Here is a 19,617-nt window from a genome sequence, read left to right on the forward strand (position 1 = left end):
CCTGGTCCATATTATAGATTCAATTCAGCCCGGATTTCAGACTAAATCTACTACGGTAGCACAATTCGTGGAATTAAAGGCCGCTTTCGACAGGGTGTATAAGAGTGCCCTCCTCATTAAATTACATGAGATCGGAGTGCACACACTTATTCTTCTCCGACGGCGTGGGATCACGGTCTTCCTCAGAACACGTCTTTTCTCCAGCCCTCTTCCTTGTGATGATAGATGATGTTTTCAATAATATTAATAATATTTCTCCACATTTTCAGTATTTTTTATACGCGGACGACCTGGCTGTGTGGCATACGCACGCTAACGTCGGTCGCGCACTGCACTATATACAATTAGCTGTAAATGATATTCACACCTGGTGTGCACGGTGGGGACTGCAGATTCCCCCGCAAAGTCAGCTTTAATTATCTTCTCTAGGCGAAATAATGTTCAACCTCCCACCTCCCTGAAACCTAATGGTGAAATAAGTCCTCTAGTTGACGGTTTTAAATACCTTGCAAAAACATTAGATCGTCGTCTTACTTTCAGTGCTCATTTTGCTGACCGTAAGCAACGCTGCGCCAGACGATTGAACATAATGAAATGCATAGCAGGGCGGGAGTGAGGTGCCGACAGACGCACTCTCTTCCGCCTCTATACCTCCCTGATACGCCCGATCTTGGACTACAATGGGTTTCTTTTCGATGATATTTCCTCCAAAAAAGTTGAAACCCTGGAGACCATCCAAAACGCAGTCCTCCGCATAGTGAATGGTGCACTTCGCACCTCCCCGGTCCCAAATCTACTCGCGGACACGAATATCCCCTCCCTATCACACCGACGAAAATTACAACTTCTCAGATTTTACGCACGCGCCACAGCGCACGTTGGTAACCACACATACAACGCCCTCGCACACCTCGCCCCCCCCCCCCCCCCCCAACCGCACGCTTACCAACGCGGAACTCCAGCATCCAACCATCAGCACTCGTGTTATTGGGGCGCAGCGAGCGCTTAATCTCCCCGACATTCCCTGGAACCCAACTCCCAGTCCCCGACCCTTTTGGGGCGACCCTACACCTAAAGTAATACACCTAACGTAATATTTTTGTTTAAACACAAAAAACTTAACGTATCAGAAACCGAAGTACATGCACTCTTCGCTGAGTTCAAAGGAGAATATGACCAGCACACATTTATTTGTACTGACGGCTCCCGACGCGATGGTCGCAAAGGAGCTGCCTTCGTAAATCATAATTACCACAAATCAAGCCGCCTGTCAAATTACAATGCTGTGTATACGGCTGAACTAACAGCAATCCTGGCAGCCCTGCCTTACATCAAGCAAGGTAATCTACAAAGGGCAGTCATATGCACCGACTCTCATTCGTCGTTACAAGCTCTCTTCACTCTCTATAATTCATCCCACCCAACTTTAAACGGCTTACGACGAACGCTCTGCTCCCCTCCTCAACACACTCACGTAATATTTCTCTGGATACCTGGACACGGAAATATTCATGGAAACGGTACTGCTGACGAAGAAGCAAAACGAAGTCTCATGCTTCCGGAACGTAATCATCCTCATTGTCCCGTTCCTGATATTCTAGCGGCTATCAACTTACATTTCTGTCCCTTTCTCCAATCCGAATGGGATCAACGCGCTCATCACCACCTTCACCCAATCAAACCCATACTGCAGCACTGGCCGACAATTAATCAAGATAATCGCCTAAAGGAAGTGCTGCTAGCCAGACTGCGTATCGGTCACACCGAAATCACCCCCTGCCACCTTTTTGAACGCACTCCTCCTCCGCTGTGTCATCGCTGCGGTATCCCTTTCACAATAAATCACTTCCTCCTCGTGTGTCCTGTATATCAACGATCAAGGCGGCCGCTCATCAATTACACCAAAGCTCATCGTCTTCCATTCAATCTCCATTCTGTTCTCGGTGATTCTTATCCTGATTTGATCGTTCTCCTCTTTGAGTTTTTACAGAGTACAGGATTATATATTTTCATTTGAATAAAGGGTTTTCCCGCATAATTTGGCAAAGATTGCAGGTTTTTCCCTATTGGCTAGGAGTCCTGGTTTCCTTAGTTAGGACTTTCCAGGACTCATCATCACATCATTAACATCACACAACACCACAAGGTCGTGCCGAGCAGCGGAGCCCGGGGCTGATCTCCCCGTTGCTGCGATGAAGCGGGCCGGCACCCATCCATCACACAGGTTGCCGACAAGTCAGCTGAGCCAAGGCCATCGCTGACACGAACACACCACGCAGGACGCATGGCACCCCAGGAGTAAGGCGGAAGGGCCGGTGAGGAGGCTCACTTGTTCAAACGTACTGAATGCGTGTTATGTCGTCATGAAATAAATATATCTGTCGCTGCGGTCTGATTTACTTGCTATGACCTTGCTGGACAAAAATGAGCCAGCTTAACGTAACGTCACTTGCAAATACCCTCCCCCTCGCTTTGCGCCGGACAGCATAAGCCGGTTTAACGTAATCGTTGCCTGGCCTTTTGCCGGAAGTAGATCTCCCTCACTCGGAGGTGACTAGGTCCGTCGAGGGAAAAAAGAGGTCTCGCATTGGCCCACTATAAAAAAATGCAATGCATGTTGCGCCCAGACTGCATTGTCAAGACGCCGCGCACCACATTGCACTGCTAGCATATATACGCTGATGGCAAACGATCAAGCATGTCCCAAAGGGAGGTCGTAGAAAAGTTCTAGAACGGTCCGGCTTTGAACACAACACCTTTCATTTCTGGATCCGGCACGCTGATAAAGCGATAAAGGCTACTTGATTTGCGGCGAGTGTCGGAAAGTTCACGGCGTACCGTGCACGCAAATATTGACCCGATACGCCGTGGGAGTTTTGCTTCTCTTTACAAAAATTGGCAAGAATTGCCTGAACACAAGTAATATTTTGTTTGGTGCCGGTTTCATCGAATTGATCGAGTAGAATTGGACTCACAGCTCCATGAAAAGCAGGCTGTCAAGCCACAAACCCTGCGGGCTAGTAGGAAAGGTACGCCGTAGAGCGATTGAGATACCCATATGCTTCGGCGGCGGGCTGTGCCGGCCAGCCCGCCAGAAGGATGAAGGTGGACGGCCACCAATACGTCGCCAATACAGCCCGTCGCCAGGCGGCTCCGCGGAGTCTGGGAGCATGTGTTGGCGAAATCTGTCCAGAGGCTCTAATTCGCCATTCACTAAAGGCCCAAAGCTTATCGCCGCTAGCGAGTTTTGATGATATCCGAAAAAAACGGGGTTGATATAACACGAAATTCATGAATGTTTTCATACTTAATTTCAACAAATTCTTAAAACAGACATTTCGTGTCAACCATAGGCTGGATGTGATTTTGGCTAATGACCTGGCTCAAGCATTGAAAAGTGAATGTTGCAAACCAAAACTAGGGCCTAAAATTGTTGTCGTTTCCGTCCCATGTTTTTTCAGAGTGGTATTCTACCACTCTAAAAACGCCCCTTGTGACCCTCTAACTGTGTCACGGCCTGCTAGACGCTCGGCTCTTGATCAATACGACGTTCGTCAAAGGGGGCCTTTGCACGACATGTTTATATTGTCTGCAACACTGAGATGGCATCGAGCTTAGCACACTGAAGGTAGAACCACGTTACAAGCGACTCTCATTCTCCGACAGCGCTTAGCAGCCTTTTCTGTGTATGACCATGTAGCGCATTGTGCTTTAACGTAAAGGAAGCACAATCAACTTATTATAGCTGCACCTAGACTTAATTTCCAGAACTTGAACCCATTTCTATCACACATGGTTCGATATCCGCCTTCGGCGCACATCTCGACTCATGACGCGGCCGAAGAGATTCACAGGCATGTTTCCGCAGCCATCAAGGAGAGTTTGGGTAGCATGCGAGACACAACACAAAACATTGACGACACCGGTGTTGGTGAATCGTCCCGGTGCCAGCGTCGCGTAAGCCTTCATGATGCCCCAAAGCTCCCTCCCCGGAAACGCTGCCAGGGCCTCTACGGGGATGGGATGAAGAGCTCTGGGTTTTGGGCCCGCAGCTGGGCGTACTCCGGGAGCTGCGTCGGCGGCACGGGCAGGTGGTCGCCCACTGGCTTGAAGCCGCCCTCATCGGCCTGGTAGTCGACGCGGAACTTCAGACCCTCGGGCGAAACAAACTCAAAGCTGCCGTCCTTGCTGATGCTACCCGTCTCCGGCTCGGGTCCCGGGAAGCTGCGGCCCACCTCCTCCACCTGTGAAGAGACACACAACATCAGCCCCTCACTGCCTCGGGTCCCGAGATAGTGCGGCCCCCGCCTCCACCTGTGAAGAGACACTTAGCATCAGCCCATCTCCGGATTGGGTAGGTACGGTCCCCCACCTCCAACTGTGAAGAGACACATAGCATCAGCCCGTCTCCGGCTCGGGTTCCGGGTATGTGCGGCCCGCCTCCTTCACATGTCATAACTACATGCAAGGATTTCAAAGGTCTTGTAGCAAACTAGCTCTAAGGACCACACGAACACCAACACGCGAACAGGTGAATATTTATGGCTGAATCCAAAAGCAGGATAGGCTGAATTCCCGCGAGCCTTAGATTCTCAACAGGGGTTACTTGCATCCCTGCGGTTACCTTCTGTTCGTTGTCCTGTTCGTATCCGTACTCGTAGTTGCCCCGACCGTCCTGTACAAACCGCTGTGAAATCAGCCGGATCTTGGGCAGACTGAACTGCTCCACCACCACGTTGCCGAACTCGTCAAAGACCTGCTGTGGCGCCGCAGCGGCCACAGCCACCAGACAGGCGAGCATAAACTGCCGGACAGGAAGTCGGTCAGCACAAATCGCCGGACACAGTGGTAGACTCAATAAAAATGGCTAGGGAGAGCGGCATGGATGGTAGAGACTGCCGAACGAACGCCAGAGTCAATACCAACTGCCAGGACTCAGAATTCAATCTAAAGACATAGACTCTGACCCATGACATATGAAATGGGTAGACTCGAATTCTTCGGCTGACTCAAAACACCAATGGCAACACGTGGACTCAGGTTCTCAGACTCGGTCTGATGGCTGCTTTTAAGGCCATGCTTGGTGAAAGTTCCAAGTAAGATTTAAGTGGAAAATTTCGTGGCTTGGGCAAAGCAAACATGGCTGTAAGTATGGAATATGCTAGCATGTATACGGAATCGGTAACAAGTACAAGTTTTGGTTTGTGTACAAGTTTCAGGAAAATTATGGATGTGGGTACGGAGATAGGCAACGTTGATAAACTCTGGGTGTTTACTTTGCCAATACTACACGCTGGGAAAGCTTATGCTTCATTTTGTCACGATTAGCTTCACTCATTCTCGTTCTGCAACTATGAGCGTAAAAGAGTTGGTTTAAGTGGAAACTTTTCGAAGACTCCCCTATAATAAAGAACAAAAATGTTCGAAGAAATGCAAACGGATGGGTAACGGGTGAAAATAGCTGATTGGAAATCGCTTCATGCGTTGCAAATGGTTTGAGCAAAATACATCGTGCCCGTGAAAGCCTCAGTGAATGAACGGAAACGTTGGTCAAGAGCGCAAACGGAAATGTTGGTCAAGAGTGCGACCGGAAACGTTGGTCAAGAGCGCGAACAGAAACGTTGGTCAAGAGCGCGAACGGAAACGTTGGTCAAGAGCGCGAACGCAAACGGTGGTCAAGAGAGCAAATAAGGCCTTAGCATCATTAAAAGCACACATTTGATGAGCCCTTTCAGTCAACAGCTCATTAATCCTTGCTTGTAACGACGTCTACACCATGCGATCACTTCGAAAGCCAATGCACTTCCCAGAAAATTAAAGTAGCGTGGCGGGCGGACCTAAAGAATGAAGTGAAAGAGCATAGTGTTTTTATCGTGTCATGTCTGAACTTGTCCCCAATACAGTGCTAAAACTTGAGAGAAATAAACCCAAATACAGTTTGATTAGCGAAGATAAAAGTTGTAAAGATAACAAAGAGAATTGCTGCTCAGATCCCGATTTTCGTCACAATTCGCGCTGGAACGATGGAACTTATACATTCGATTCCAACGATCTGCCCTACTCACCATTTTCATGATGAACAGCTCCTCGGTTGCCCACAACGTTCGAACCGGTGACTGCACATGGTTTACAGGCTGCTTAAGTACCGGGATTCTTGGCATCTGACCAAAGCGATGTGAGGGGGCGAGGAGACAGGAACGACGCGGAGGCGTCCCGTGGCGGATTACCGACCCGTGGTGGCTTTCTTTAGCCGCCAGAAAACCGGTTTGCCGCACAGTGATGTGTTCGATTTATGTGGAGATCTTCGGGCACGGACTGGTAGTCGGGCAGAGCCAGGTAGTCACGACTGCTGCGTGCCAGGCCGACACTCTGGCCAACCACTAACTGACGGTTCCATCGGCCGACACGTTTTGGTCAGCCGCTAACTGACGGTTCCGCAGGCCGACACGCTTTGGTCTGCCGCTAACTGACGGTTCCGTTGACCGACACGCGTAAGTCAACCGTTAAATGATCGTTCCCTTGGCCGACACGCTTTGGTCAGCCGTTAACTGGCGGCTCTATTGCATTATATTCTTTGGTCAGCCGCTAACTAACCGTTTCATTGGCCGACACGCGTCAGCCACTAACTGACTGTTCCATGAGCCGACACGTTTTGGCTAGGCGCTAACGGACGGTTCCATTCGTCGGTCGGGCAGGCCAGTGCCCAAGCCGCGGCCACGTTAGTGTAGACCTTAATGTTAGCTGTGTAACCGGCACCAGTCGCTTTCCAGCGGCGCGTCTGCGTACCGTCAGTGAGTGGCACGTCCGCTGGCGCAGACAACCGCCGACTCTGCAGCACACCGCCCTGGACGCCTCAATTGTAGCGATGTAAAGGGCCGTTTCCGACGTCTCAGACAATATGCAACATTAGGCCCGTGGTCGTGCATGGAAGAAAGCGAATCGAAACGCCTATAAGTCCCCTCCCCTCCCTGCCACCCTCAGTGCTGGAGAGGGCCCGGCCCGGCCCTGGAGAAGGTTTGCCCCTGCTCACGTCACCCTCACCTGGCCGAACACGCTCTGCGCAGTGCCGGTAGACGCGGATGCGATTAGTGTGCTCCGCCGTACGGTGACGTCACACCGGGCTTTCCTGCGACTCGGACGGCATGTCGTCTGCTTGGGCCGGATATGGTCTCCCGGAGGTGGCAGAGCCTGTGTCGCGAGGGTGCCGACACGTCGAGTCAGGGTGGACGGGGACGCCTCTTCGCCTCACCCACACGCCGGCTGACCGTGCGCCGCGCTGATGCAGACAGACGCGCGCTGCTCAGCCCGTTCAGCCCCAGATGGGTAGGAGCTATTCACGGATGTAGGTGGATTATCAACGTCACTCGACATCTAACTGCCTGGGACGATGTCAGATTACATTACAATCCTGGTCCACTCCCTCCATGGCCGCTGATTGCTATTGGTAGCCAATGGTCTGGTCCTAAAATCGTATGTTTTTGGGGCGCCCAGAGCTCGGGAGATTTTCATTTCGCTTTTTATTAAAAACAGACATCAGACCATTTTGAATAGATGCCTTTATGGAATCGGAGCTCACGCTAAACAAGCTTGCTATGTGAGCACTGAGCACTACCATGCAATCGTTGCAATGCCAGGTCAACGACAGAATTTGGCGGCGAAGGTTTGACGAGCCGCGATGCTCGGCGCGGTCCGTCCTGTCCTCTGGCGTCATCTGATCTTTACTACGGCCGCTGCCACCGACCGCAGGTAATACCTGTCAAAGGCGAATAGCGAGTTCCTAAAGCGACTCGAACTCACCTGGCCACGGCTGGAGGAATCGGACTGCAAGTGCTCCAACCAACGGAGCCTTCAGGACGGACACTGCGTTTGCCTTCGTGCGCATTATCGTCTTAAATGTCTTAAGTTTATTGCTTCATTTATGCCTTGCATTGTTGCGGTTTTTGGCTGGCGGTAGGAACAAACACGGTTTCATACCGGGAGGGTATTCTATTGTTTATATCTGTACTGTATATGCGACGAATACGCACTCGCTCTTCTGTGGGTCGGCGAGAATACGGTTAATATAGAAGACGAGTATTGATAGAGCATTCACACGATGCCAGAAGATTAAAAAGCATGCCGCATAATCCAGCCACCACAGCGCAACCAGACGTCACATGACTCCGCCACCTGACGTCTGGTAGTCCTGTGGTGATCTTGACGTCACATGACTCCGCCACCTGACGTCTGGTAGTCCTGTGGTGATCTTGACGTCACGTGACTCCGCCACCTGACGTCTGGTAGTCCTGTGGTGATCTTGACGTCACGAACCCTATTTTTCATCTTGCTCTAGTGAGTTTGCAGAAGAAAACGTCTTGGAAAAATCCTTGGAAAGCTAAAAGTCTGCATAGGGAAAAAGGCAAATGAAACATTACAGATCAGTTACATAATCTGGTAACCTAATGTGGCCAACGACTTCGTGCTCTGAAAAAAACAGGGAGCTCTCGACATGTTTCAGCTGGTATGCCATTGCAAGGAAATTGAACATTTGAACATTGGTGGATGATTGGAAGAAAAGACGTGCATTGCGATCGACCTTACATACCTGCCTTCCATTACACATCTCGTAGATAGAAAGTCAAATGTTATTGTAACAGCTTAGTGCACAACCATATTTCGTCAAGTAAAACAGGCTGGTCGAAATCTTTGACTGTAGATTTTATGCCATGAATATTGCTCAATGAGCCCGTCGCACTCAATGCTTTGCGCCACATTCATTTCTCACAGGATCATTTAAAAGTGCGAACAGTTGCGCTCAATGATGTAACGGCAGCTAAGATGCATTCACCACCAAGTTCATTATGATTAAAGCTGCGAGTTGCTTTCAGCCTTCGTAGTTTTTAAACCTGTCTTTCAAGCGTTGCTCTGTTTTGCAGTTTTCATCCGTTGTCACGTGGGTGAAGAGCATGCCTCCGAATAAAAATAAAACGGGAAAGAACTACATACATTGCAAAAAAATCCCGCCATTATTCATAGCTGGATGAAAGGCAAATTACAAGTGAAAGACGCACGAGTTTGCGGTTCTTCGTCTTGTGCTCCATAAAGCAATTCACGAGCCGCGTCCATGATGCATCTGTTCACTAACCTGAGAGCAGGCACGAAACATATCTTGATGAGCAGACGGGGTGGGGGCAGACACGAAACTTATCTTGCGCTGTCAGGGCTTGATCCTGTTCACGTTGTACTTGCTTTATATCGGGCCACACAGTGATATGTAAAGTAATGAATTGGTTTGCAGCTGGGTGGGGACTTTTTGACATGAATGGCATCTTTGCCTGATAACGGTATACTATGGGTGATAAATAAGCTAAACCGTCACTGATGATGCAGATATTTTAGCTGACGAGGCAATTGCCGGTTTTAAATCATGCCACAGTTGGATTTATGGTCGTTTGAGTGCCATATTGAGTGTATAGTCCCGATAGTGGTGACAAACTGTGTTTTGCACGATAAAAGGAACATTCGCGGAGCAAATCGGCGATGGCCAGTGAGTAAACGATCTACAACGTCTTTTGAGGCAGCAAACAAACTTTCTTCGTGCCTCCTACAGCCAATAAGCTTCCATCAGCCCCTGTAAATGCGAACAATTCGTTCACGAGCGCGGTGCCGTTGTCAACCTGGCAAATAAGCTGAACGTGGTCTTAAGGTTTGTGCTGGATTATTCTTTACAAAGTACCGCACCCAAATGCTACCGATATAATTTTCATTGTACCCGGGTAACACACGCAGATAAATGGTAGAGGGCATGCTCACATCGCCTACTGCACATGAGCATGAAACAAGAAATTGTTCTCAGCCGACCAGACAGAAGTTTCTACAGCCCTAGCCCCGTGGCCTTTCACTTTCTCCACCTCCAGCGATATTGCGTGCAATCATTCCAAGGTGATCTCGCGATGGTGACTCAGACCTCGCGTGCATAAGCTCGATCTCATCACTAACGTTGATTGATTTTGGATCCGGGGCTCATGTTCATAGCCATTCGGGGGCTCCGGCACATCAATTCGTTGACGACATTGCAACAAGATTTTAAAAGGCGGATAACGATACTTTTTCCTAAAAGCCAAACGCAAGTTACGAAAAAAACTTCTCCAAACCTTGTTATAAAGAGGTTGGGCAGGCAATGGCAAAAATAAAATGGGTTCTTCAGTAGACAAATGTCGGTAAACTTGCTCAAACTCCTGCTCGTTCCTTTGAGCTTCCGGCTAAATTGATTTACATATGTTTTCAGTTGCTGTATATGGCAACTCTGCACGTTTGAGACAACGTGACAAGCTGCTTTTGTGCACAACTGTTATTCGTGGTGATGGCAAGTGGCTTGCACCGCATTCGTGGGAATATGGTAACACTGTGCAAGCCTCTTTTCTGTTCATCTTCGACCATGTTCACTCAGCTTTTCTGGTGTTTATTCCCTTGTGCACTTTCTGAAAACGGTAATACTGCAGGTCTTTATTTTCGCGACATCCAAGCGATGTGACACTACCCACACAAACTATCCCTTAGATTTCGGCCTAGTTTGCCGTGGCCAGCGTCGAATTAGATGCGTGCTGTGTCGAATTCCATGCTTGGGGTTACAGACACGGTGGGCAAGCACATAGGCGACCTTCTCGTGCTCAAGGCCAGATTGGGTAACTTATATAATTTTAGATGAATTGTCGGTTTCTTCTTATGTTGAGCTTTAGTTCAACTGAAACGGTTTTTTATGAAATGGTTTTCAATGCACGGTGAAGGCTCGGAGCGAACGACGCAGCCATTTACGCGACTTGTAAAGGACGATAAGTGCGTGCGATCGATCAAAATGCATTTACCATGCAGACAGTGTTGCATAATCCTAAAAAAATTAATAACTGGCTTTAAGGATGAAACGACTGGTTTCAGAGTTACGGCCACAGCTCACAGCAGAGTGAGACGATCGCGCCCGGTCGCCCAGTACCGGCCAGTCGACCCATGACGCGGCGCCGTGCGTCATCCGCTATTGTTCAAATTCGACTGGTGACCAGCCTAGAAAAGATAACATTTCTTCAGTCCGAACAATGATATATTGCCTTTAATTTCACATTGCTTTAAAGTGAATCGAATGAACGACCTTTTTCAGAAAATGAGATTAACTGTCCCACCAAGCCACATGTACCTAAATGACCTCGAATGTTGTATTGACTTATGTTTTATAGCAAGACAGTCGTTTTGCCTTCTGATGCGCTTCCCCACAAACGTTCACTCCGCAAGCGGGCCGCGCTGACGTAAGATAAAACATGGATTTCGTGCTGTTATCACGTATTTTTGTTCGTTCCTGCCTCTTTTTCAGCATGCTGTACAGCTGTAAAATCCGTAGAAACGTGTTTTGGACGGACAATAACCACATTGTTATTCCTCAAATTCGAAGAGGGTGCCGTCTTGAAGTGCAACTATCCGTGGTCGATTTGCTGTGTAATGACCTCGTCGTTAATTACTACTACTACCTGTTAACATGCCGAGTCAGGTTAAGATAGAATAGATTTCACTCTGGCTGTCTATGGTGTGGGTGAGAAAAACGCGCCTTTGCACATTTTGTTTGCGTATCATCTATAGTCCTAACCACCAGCCTACGCAGCACGGGGCGATACGCGACTGTAGTTCCGAACGCGACCGTAGCCTGACTATGGGTACACGAAATGTGTTGAACGCCCTCTCAGCCACGACGATTGTGCAGACGCGCCTCCACCCATCTGTCTCAAAAGCGGCATTTTTGCCTAGTAACGAATATAACATTTCGAAGTGGGGATAAAGCTAAACATGTTTGCTGAAAAACACGTTCAAACGCGTCGCAAGGGCGGGAAAGTTCTTGCATGGCGTGTAACATGACATGTTTTTAGCATTTTTATTTTCATGTGTAACTTCAGTTTCCAATCGTTAACAATAAAACTGCACACGTTGTTGAAAAGTGCAGACCCGACGTACCACACGCATATCAATGCGTATAATTTTTTGACACGGGTTACACGTGCCCTGGAGGCTCTCATCTCCTTGAATACGCAATTTTTGTGTCACATCTAACCATAAAAATGCTAGAATAGTTTGATATGGATTTGCCGATCAAAGCCATTTATAGCACTCGATCCCACCCAAACCAGCACAGGGTCTAGTATCACCAGAGCCAGCGCAGCGTCCGGCCTGCACAGAGGCCGGGCTCACCAGAGCCAGTGCAAGACCGAGGAGACCGTGCAAATATCAACTCTGAGCTATTTCGATCTTTTTTTAAAAGATTCTAAGCAATTATTTTAGCGGAAAAGTGTGGTGTCGTGGGTACATTTTCACACTCCGGAGGCCTAGCCCAAAACTGGGGACATCTAACCATGGGGACACTCCCCCGTAAAAGTATACTCAGTTCGTTCTTATGGAACATCAGCTGAGAGGCATGAGGAAGGCAAATAATAATCCAAGAGGTGTCCGCGTGCTGTGGCGTTACCAGTGCGAGAATCCTTCCTCGAGATGATTTGCGCGTAGTGTGTTCAGTTTATTAATTTCATGACATTATGAGCGTAGTGTCGGGACCACCACACCTCAAACATATGCACCGAAGAAATCTATAGACTGTCGTCACACAACGCCTTCAACAGGAGTACCTGCGAAAGAGGCGCGGGAGACAGGTCAGAAGGAAAGCGGCTGAGTCTACCACTTTCTGAGAAACTGCCGTTCGCTCTATGAGTGTTGACTGAATAGAACCAATCAAAAATGGATATGGTGGGGGACGCCTCCCTCAATCTTCGTGGGCCCCTCCAAATATTTCTCATGGTCGAGAAGTGAGCCATAATTTGGCCAAGGGATTCCGCGGACATAATTGCTGCTGAGGGGAAGCTGAGTTGCTTGCTCGACCACCCGCCCTGCTCGATCATCTGTCCTTGCCCGACTGCCCGTCCCTGCTCGGTAGCCTGTCCATGCCGGACCACTCGTCCCTGCCGGTCAAACCTTCTTAGCATGACAACCCGTCCCTGTTTGACCCCTCACGCCTGGGCGAACGTCCGTTCCTGCTCGACTGCTTATCCCTGCTCGGCCACCGTGACCTGCTCGAACACCTGTCTCTTCTCGACCACCCTGACCTGCTCTAACACCTGTTCGTGCTCGACCTCCCTGACCTGCTCGAACACCTGTCTCTGCTCGACCACCCTGACCCGTTCGAACTCCTGTTCGTGCTCGATCGTTCTTCACTGTTGAACCAACCGTTCCTGCTAAACCACACGTCCCCGTCCGACTTCATACCCCTGCTCGATTACCCGTCCCTGTCCGACTACATATCCCTGCCCGATTACCCGTCCCTGTCCGACTACATATCCCTGCCCGATCACTCGTCCCTGCCAAGCCACCTGTCCCTTCCGGATTCCACGTTCCTTTCCGACTACACGTCCGTTCCCGGCCACCAATCCGTACCCGAAGATCTCAACATCGATCGACCTCATCACTGTAAGGCCGGCGTGTTTTCTTGTGGCTAAAGAGAGCCAAAGTAGATGGGTAATCCTATTCAGAGAGCCACGGTGGCCACCCCCGTTGCCCCGCCCTCTCCCACTAAAGAGATCTAAAGTAGGTGGGTAATCCTATTCAGGATGGCTCGGTGGTCGTTCCCGCCACGCCGCCCTCTCACACCCCTGCGGCCAGATCAACGCGTCGCGCAGTATTTAAGAGGCCTGTGAACCATCCGCAGCCACCAGTTCGGACGTTGTGAGCAGCCAAGGAACTCCTCATCATGAAAATGGTGAGTAGAATTTTCACATTTCAGTTCTAACGAAAAATAAAAAAAACGCTTTCATTATGTACAAGTATAGGTGGTGTATCGGTAATTGCACGCTCGCTTATGCAGCCAACTTTGGCAACGCCCACCACGTGACACTTGCCTCTGGACACTGTAAGCAACACACTTGCACTTACCTAGTTAGGCTCACACGATGACCAGACTGACCTTAGCCTTAATGTGATCAGACCTTGTCGAGCCCTGTGTACATCCCGAACACCCAACTGACACTAATTATAACGATTTGGCACTGGAAAAGGGTTAGTGGTCGGTCTAATCATATCATTAACTATGACTGCTCTCTGCCTTCTTCTAGTCGGTGATACTTTATCTAACGTGTAGAAAGGAAATGGTTAGATTTGAACTTACAGCGTCTAGTCTTCGAAAGGTGGACTTTCATGAATGGCTTGGACATGAGCAGTATTCCCGTATGCTATGCTTTTTTATTTCGTGTTCGTATTGACCACACTGTGCCAGAACATTTTTCCCATGCTGGAGCGCTGTATTGGAGTCGTTTTTAGGCGTCAAACTGCAGGAATACCATGCCGTTTCAGTTCATTCTTGATGTCTTCGTTGAGGCTTAAGTCTTATTTGCACCATTGGCCAAGATGCCTGTTGTTTCATCGGAGCTCAGACTGTACTTGGACTAATTCCCTGGACTTTAAAAGCAGGCATCGCTTAGAGTCCAATATTCTCAGCACGGGTGTGTACTCCGGTGTTTTTAGTCAGCTGAAGAACTCCAGTCCGCCCCTTTTTCACACAGGCGCCTCAGCCCAAGTCTTCTGGTTTCGGTCTGATTCGCGACAGTTTGCATTGTCTTCCGCTGTGTCGTGCATTTTGCGCTGACCGGTGTTTTGTCCGACAGTTTATGCTCGCCTGTCTGGTGGCTGTGGCCGCTGCTGCGCCACAGCAGGTCTTTGACGAGTTCGGCAACGTGGTGGTGGAGCAGCACAGTCTGCCCAAGATCCGGCTGATTTCACAGCGGTTTGTACAGGACGGTCGGGGCAACTACGAGTACGGATACGAACAAGACAACGGACAGAAGGTGAGCGGAGGGAGGCGAGTAATGCGGCACTCTGTTGAAACCGAATCCAACGCACGCCGTCATTGTGGCAATGTGTGCTGGGATTCATGGGCTTTGCTTTGCTTTTCGACTCATGCTTCTGTCTTTTGCCTGTTCACGTAATGATGTATATCTATTGAGCTGCTGAGCGTCGGGTCCTTTGCAAGTGAATATCTAACTTGGTGAATTTAGCGCAAATAGATGACTGAGCAAAGACGCCACGAGTAGCTGTCGAGTGGGCACCACTCCACCGTCTCAGCCCAGAATTCTTGTCCCCTGTTTCGTGTCGTGACTCTTCTGACCCTACACATTTGAAGTACATGTTGCGCACCTACCTGGGACCCGAGGCAGTGAGGGGCTGATGTTGTGTGTCTCTTCACAGGTGGAGGAGGTGGGCCGCAGCTTCCCGGGACCCGAGCCGGGGACGGGTAGCATCAGCAAGGACGGCAGCTTTGAATTTATTTCGCCCGGGGGTCTGAAGTTCCGTGTCGACTACCAGGCCGATGAGGGCGGCTTCAAGCCGTCGGGCGCCCACCTGCCCGTGGCGCCGACGCAGCTCCCGGAGTACGCCCAGCTGCGGGCCCAGCACCCGGAGCTCTTCATCTCATCCCCGTAGAGGCCCTGGCATCGTAAAGGCTTACGCGACGCCGGCATCGAGACCAGTCACCAACACCCGCGTCGTCAGTGCTTCGTGTTGTGTCTCGCATGCTACCCAAGCTCTCCCTAATGACTGCGGAAACATGTCTGTGAATGTCTCCTGTTCCGTCACGAGTCGAGATGTGCGCCGAAGGCGGACATCGCACCATGTGTGATAGAAATGGGTTCAAGTCCTGGGAACTCAAGTCGAAGTGCAGCTATAATAAATTGATTGTGCTTCCTTTACGTCAAGACACAATGATCTATAATGTCGTGATAGAAAAGGCTGCTAAGCATTGTCGGAGGATGGGAGTCATTTGTAACGTGGTTCCATCGTCAGTCGCCGTCATCGCAGTGTCGCAGACAAGATATTTAAATGTCGTGTAAGGGTCTCCTTTGACAAGCGTCGTATTGGTGATGAGCCAAGCGTCCGGCAAGCCGTGGCGAAGCCAGAGGACCTTGCAGGATGCATTCTGCTACTCCGTAAAAGAACGGGAACGATAATAGCTTTTCCGTCCTAGTCTTCAATTTTATGGTTGTGATCACCTGGCCCAGATAATCTGGGCCGGCCGGCGCTATTATTCTGTCTCGTTATCGACTGACGCAGATCGCCTGTATCTGGCATGATAACAATTGCTATTTCTAAGTTCGCAACGCTCTATTTTCTGTAAAACCAGGCCACAAAAACTAAAAATCCACCATTCAGGTGAGAAATTCTAAAAGCTTAAGCGAAAAGCGAAAAGCTTTAAACCATAATGACGTCTTCAGAATGACGGCAGGAAAAGACGGTGGATGGGTTGTTTTATTAGGACAATGCATTCCGATAAATTATGAAGTGTGTGAAAGCCACAATCTTGTTACCCAATATAACGCATCAAATAAACCATAACTTTTCGCACCTGGTAACAATTAAAAACGAACGTTTGTGAAACTCACCTTCATATGACTCAATAACATGCATTAAATAAAATACATTTTTTCACAAAGTAACACTGAAGAACGATATTACAGCGCCTTGGGACGGGGAAATTTGACCGTCGGATTTTCTTTCTCTGCGTCCAGCCCAGTCCGTTTTGTTATGTCTTCTTCTTTTGACTCAGCTGTAGCGGTGCAAGGAGAATGTCGTGTGAGGGGAGACGGAGGAACAGCAGGTCAGCAAAAACAAACGATAGGTGGATCGCAAATTGTCATATCGCTGGGCTCTAATGCTCTGGACACTGCCTGCGCATCAGACGAGAGATAGCTACCAACTAGCATCACAGCAAGTGGAGGCCAAAACATGTTGGCTTGCTGTGCATGGAAGTGGACGTAGGCTTTCAACTCAAAGATAAGGAACCTGTGGCTGGCTGGGGTCTGTCTGGATGAAGCAACTTATAATTCAGAAGATACGCTATACATTGATTGAATCTGCAAAGGGCTCTGGACCGCTTCAACGTGGCTTGTTTGTGCATACAATTGCAATTTAGAACAGGAACTGCTGCGCAGGGAGAGCGTTGTTACGTTCGCCGGGCCACAGGGTTCGTGGTCGGATGGGCACGTGCTGAACTGGCAATGCTGCGGGGCGGGGTGCACGCCCCGGGGCAAGTGTAACTTTCGCTCGACTTTCGACTAAAGGCGTGCTGGCAAATGGCAAAATGGTGTCAGCCTAGCCCTGCGAGTGTGTTGAGAGTTTGACAGACTAGCAGACTGAACAAATGTCTGCAGGAAAATAGCCAAACCAGTTCGACCTGACCCATGAGGCTGTGCCGGAGTAAACAAAATAACACAGCACCTTTGCTGGTGCTGTGATGCAGGTACACGCAACGGATCACGCCCATGGCAGCTGGAGTGAACACAAAGCTATCCTTTCATAATATTAAACGACATATTTTTCCTTTATCCGGCATGGGTAGAAAGACAGACAAGAAGCGGAACCGAAAATGGAAACATCTTGGTTTGGTTAATAGGGCAAGATAATGATACGACTCTGTAGCCCAAGTCCACCTAAAGCACCGCCAGCCAGATCATTATGCAACCACGCTAAAACGCATAGGGTGAACCCGCTTTTTAACTCAGTTCATGTTACGAAACGACCGGGGCTAATGCAGGTGCTTAATTATGAATGCATCTACACAGGTTGAAGGAAAAATTGTCTTTACGGTTTTGTATCTCACAAATTAGACAGGATCCCAGGCCTCCATCTTTTTTGGCGCCATCTTCTTCTTGAGGGCGTCGCATTCGTACGGAGTAGGGCGATCCCTTTGGCGTCCAGCTGTTTATGTTTCTTTTGGATGGCCCGGCGGACCTCAGGCAGAGCAGGCACGATAGCCCGGCGGACCTCAGGCAGAGCAGGCACGACAGCCCGGCGGACCTCAGGCAAAGCAGGCACGATAGCCCGGCGGACCTCAGGCAGAGCAGGCACGATGGCCCGGCGGACCTCAGGCAGAGCAGGCATGATGGCCCGGCGGACCTCAGGCAGAGCAGGCACGATGGCCCGGCGGACCTCAGACAGAGCAGTAACGAGGTAGTGCCTGTGCCTGTCGAGAGGCCTCATGCACTCAGCACCGCTTCATCAAAGAGGACACCCCATGATCAAGCAATGGTGATCAAGCAATCATGCACTATTTTAGACGGTGTGAAGCGCACCCCCCGCTATTCCATCACCTGGCGTTTAAGCACTGGCTTCCACAATTGAGCCCAAGCTTCGTCGCAAGCCGCGGTCCGATTTCGAACATAGTCACTTTCTCGTCGAAAACAAACCAAATGAGATGATAATGAGGTGATCCGGAATTGTTTCTGTGCAATGTTGAGGAAGCGAGGTACTAACATGGCTACATTGCTCCACTTTCCAGTTGTCTGTGTGACGACGCTTTGAACCTAGGTTTATGAGAAACACCATTAATCGGTGATATCTTGCACTGTCATTCAGCGATCCTGGCTCAACAGGGCAGACATCGATCCTGGCCCAGCAGGGCAGGCAGAGGCCCTGGCTCAACAGGGCAGGTATCGATCCTGCCTCAGCAGGGCAGGCAGCGGTCCCGGCTCAGCCCGGCAGGCAGAGGTCCTGGCTCAGCTGGGCAGGCAGAGGTCCTGGCTCAGATGGGCAGGCAGAGGTCCTAGCTCAACAGGGCAGGCAGTGGTCCTGGCGCAACAGGGCAGGCAGTGGTTCTGGCTCAACAGGGCAGGCAGTGGTCGTGGCTCAACAGGGCAGGCAGCGGTTCTGGCTCAACAAGGCAGGCAGCGGTCCCGGCTCAGCTGGGCAGGCAGTGGTCCTGGCGCAACAGGGCAGGCAGTGGTTCTGGCTCAACAGGGCAGGCACTCCACATTGATTATCCCTGGGGTAGAGACCTGATCTGGGGCCGTCACTGGTCACCAGCCACCTCAACTGGCCTGGCTCACTGGCCTAATGTTTCATAGGTCAGGTAATGTTCTCAGAGAGTTTCTTTCACCAAGTTATAAAGTTCATAGGAGCTTTCAGGTGGAAAACGTGAGCTTGATAAAGTCAGACATCTCTCTGTTGAATCTAAAGTGACCAACCTGTTCGTCGTAGCAATAATTTAATTTCGTTTTCCTAGTTTGGGTTCTGCTCCAACCGCCCCCCCCCCCCCAATTCCAAGAGGAAAGTGTCTTAAATTCGGTTAGAAACCCGTTTTGGCTTATTTTGAACATATATTTAGTCATTTTTTCTCACCAGCCTTCAACGTTTTTAAGAAATTACACCAATGTATCTCACCAAGCACACCCTAACCCTCACTGCCAAACGATAGCAAATTTAACACCATACACAACAACGCATTGATGCGTTGCCATCGTAACAGTTAAATGTATACATCACCTAGTTATCCCTGCCCCATTAGTGTGCAAACAGATACACAGGGCTAAAAAGTGTCATGTCTGTTTCAAACGAACAGCCTAAACTCAAATTCGGAACGGCCTAAATTGCCACTCGAAACCAAATATGCGAGAAACCGTGGCAATATCAGTCTAAAATCGATACCCGAGAACAAAGGTAAGTAAATTGCAACGCGTAATAAGCACCATAAGGATTTTCCCTTCTTCGAAACTTCATTTGTACTAAAGTGTCATCTCCTGGCATAACAAAAGCCAGGGCGGTTGTGACGTTGGCCTTAGTACGTGCGTG

General features: G+C 49.6%; 2 protein-coding genes across 3 annotated transcripts in view; one reads left to right on the forward strand and one right to left on the reverse strand.

The window, feature by feature from the left end:
* Positions 1-1,913: 1,913 nt before the first annotated feature.
* The window catches only part of LOC119103412 (larval cuticle protein 65Ag1), a 34,545-nt gene continuing 16,841 nt past the window's right edge, over positions 1,914-19,617 (reverse strand). The window contains exons 1-3 of one of the 2 annotated variants that reach the window (XM_037226950.1): positions 6,066-6,101; positions 4,625-4,804; positions 1,915-4,244 (exon numbers count right to left, since the gene is read on the reverse strand). In XM_037226950.1, the coding sequence (XP_037082845.1) occupies positions 4,011-4,244; positions 4,625-4,804; positions 6,066-6,074 (423 nt within the window). In that variant the 5' untranslated portion in view covers positions 6,075-6,101 and the 3' untranslated portion in view covers positions 1,915-4,010. Of the gene's footprint in view, positions 4,245-4,624; positions 4,805-6,065; positions 6,102-19,617 lie in introns of those variants that run through there. The other variant, XM_037226957.1, reaches the window with a different exon arrangement.
* On the forward strand, positions 13,649-16,826 carry LOC119103435 (endocuticle structural glycoprotein SgAbd-4). Its single transcript, XM_037226967.1, has 3 exons — positions 13,649-13,762; positions 14,664-14,843; positions 15,244-16,826. The coding sequence occupies exons 1-3, from the start codon at positions 13,754-13,756 to the stop codon at positions 15,475-15,477; spliced, it is 423 nt and encodes a 140-aa protein (XP_037082862.1). The 5' UTR covers positions 13,649-13,753; the 3' UTR covers positions 15,478-16,826.

The sequence above is a fragment of the Pollicipes pollicipes genome, unplaced genomic scaffold (genome assembly GCF_011947565.3).
Source record: "Pollicipes pollicipes isolate AB1234 unplaced genomic scaffold, Ppol_2.1 Scaffold_2555;HRSCAF=2994_pilon_pilon_pilon, whole genome shotgun sequence".
NCBI lineage: Eukaryota > Metazoa > Arthropoda > Thecostraca > Pollicipedomorpha > Pollicipedidae > Pollicipes > Pollicipes pollicipes.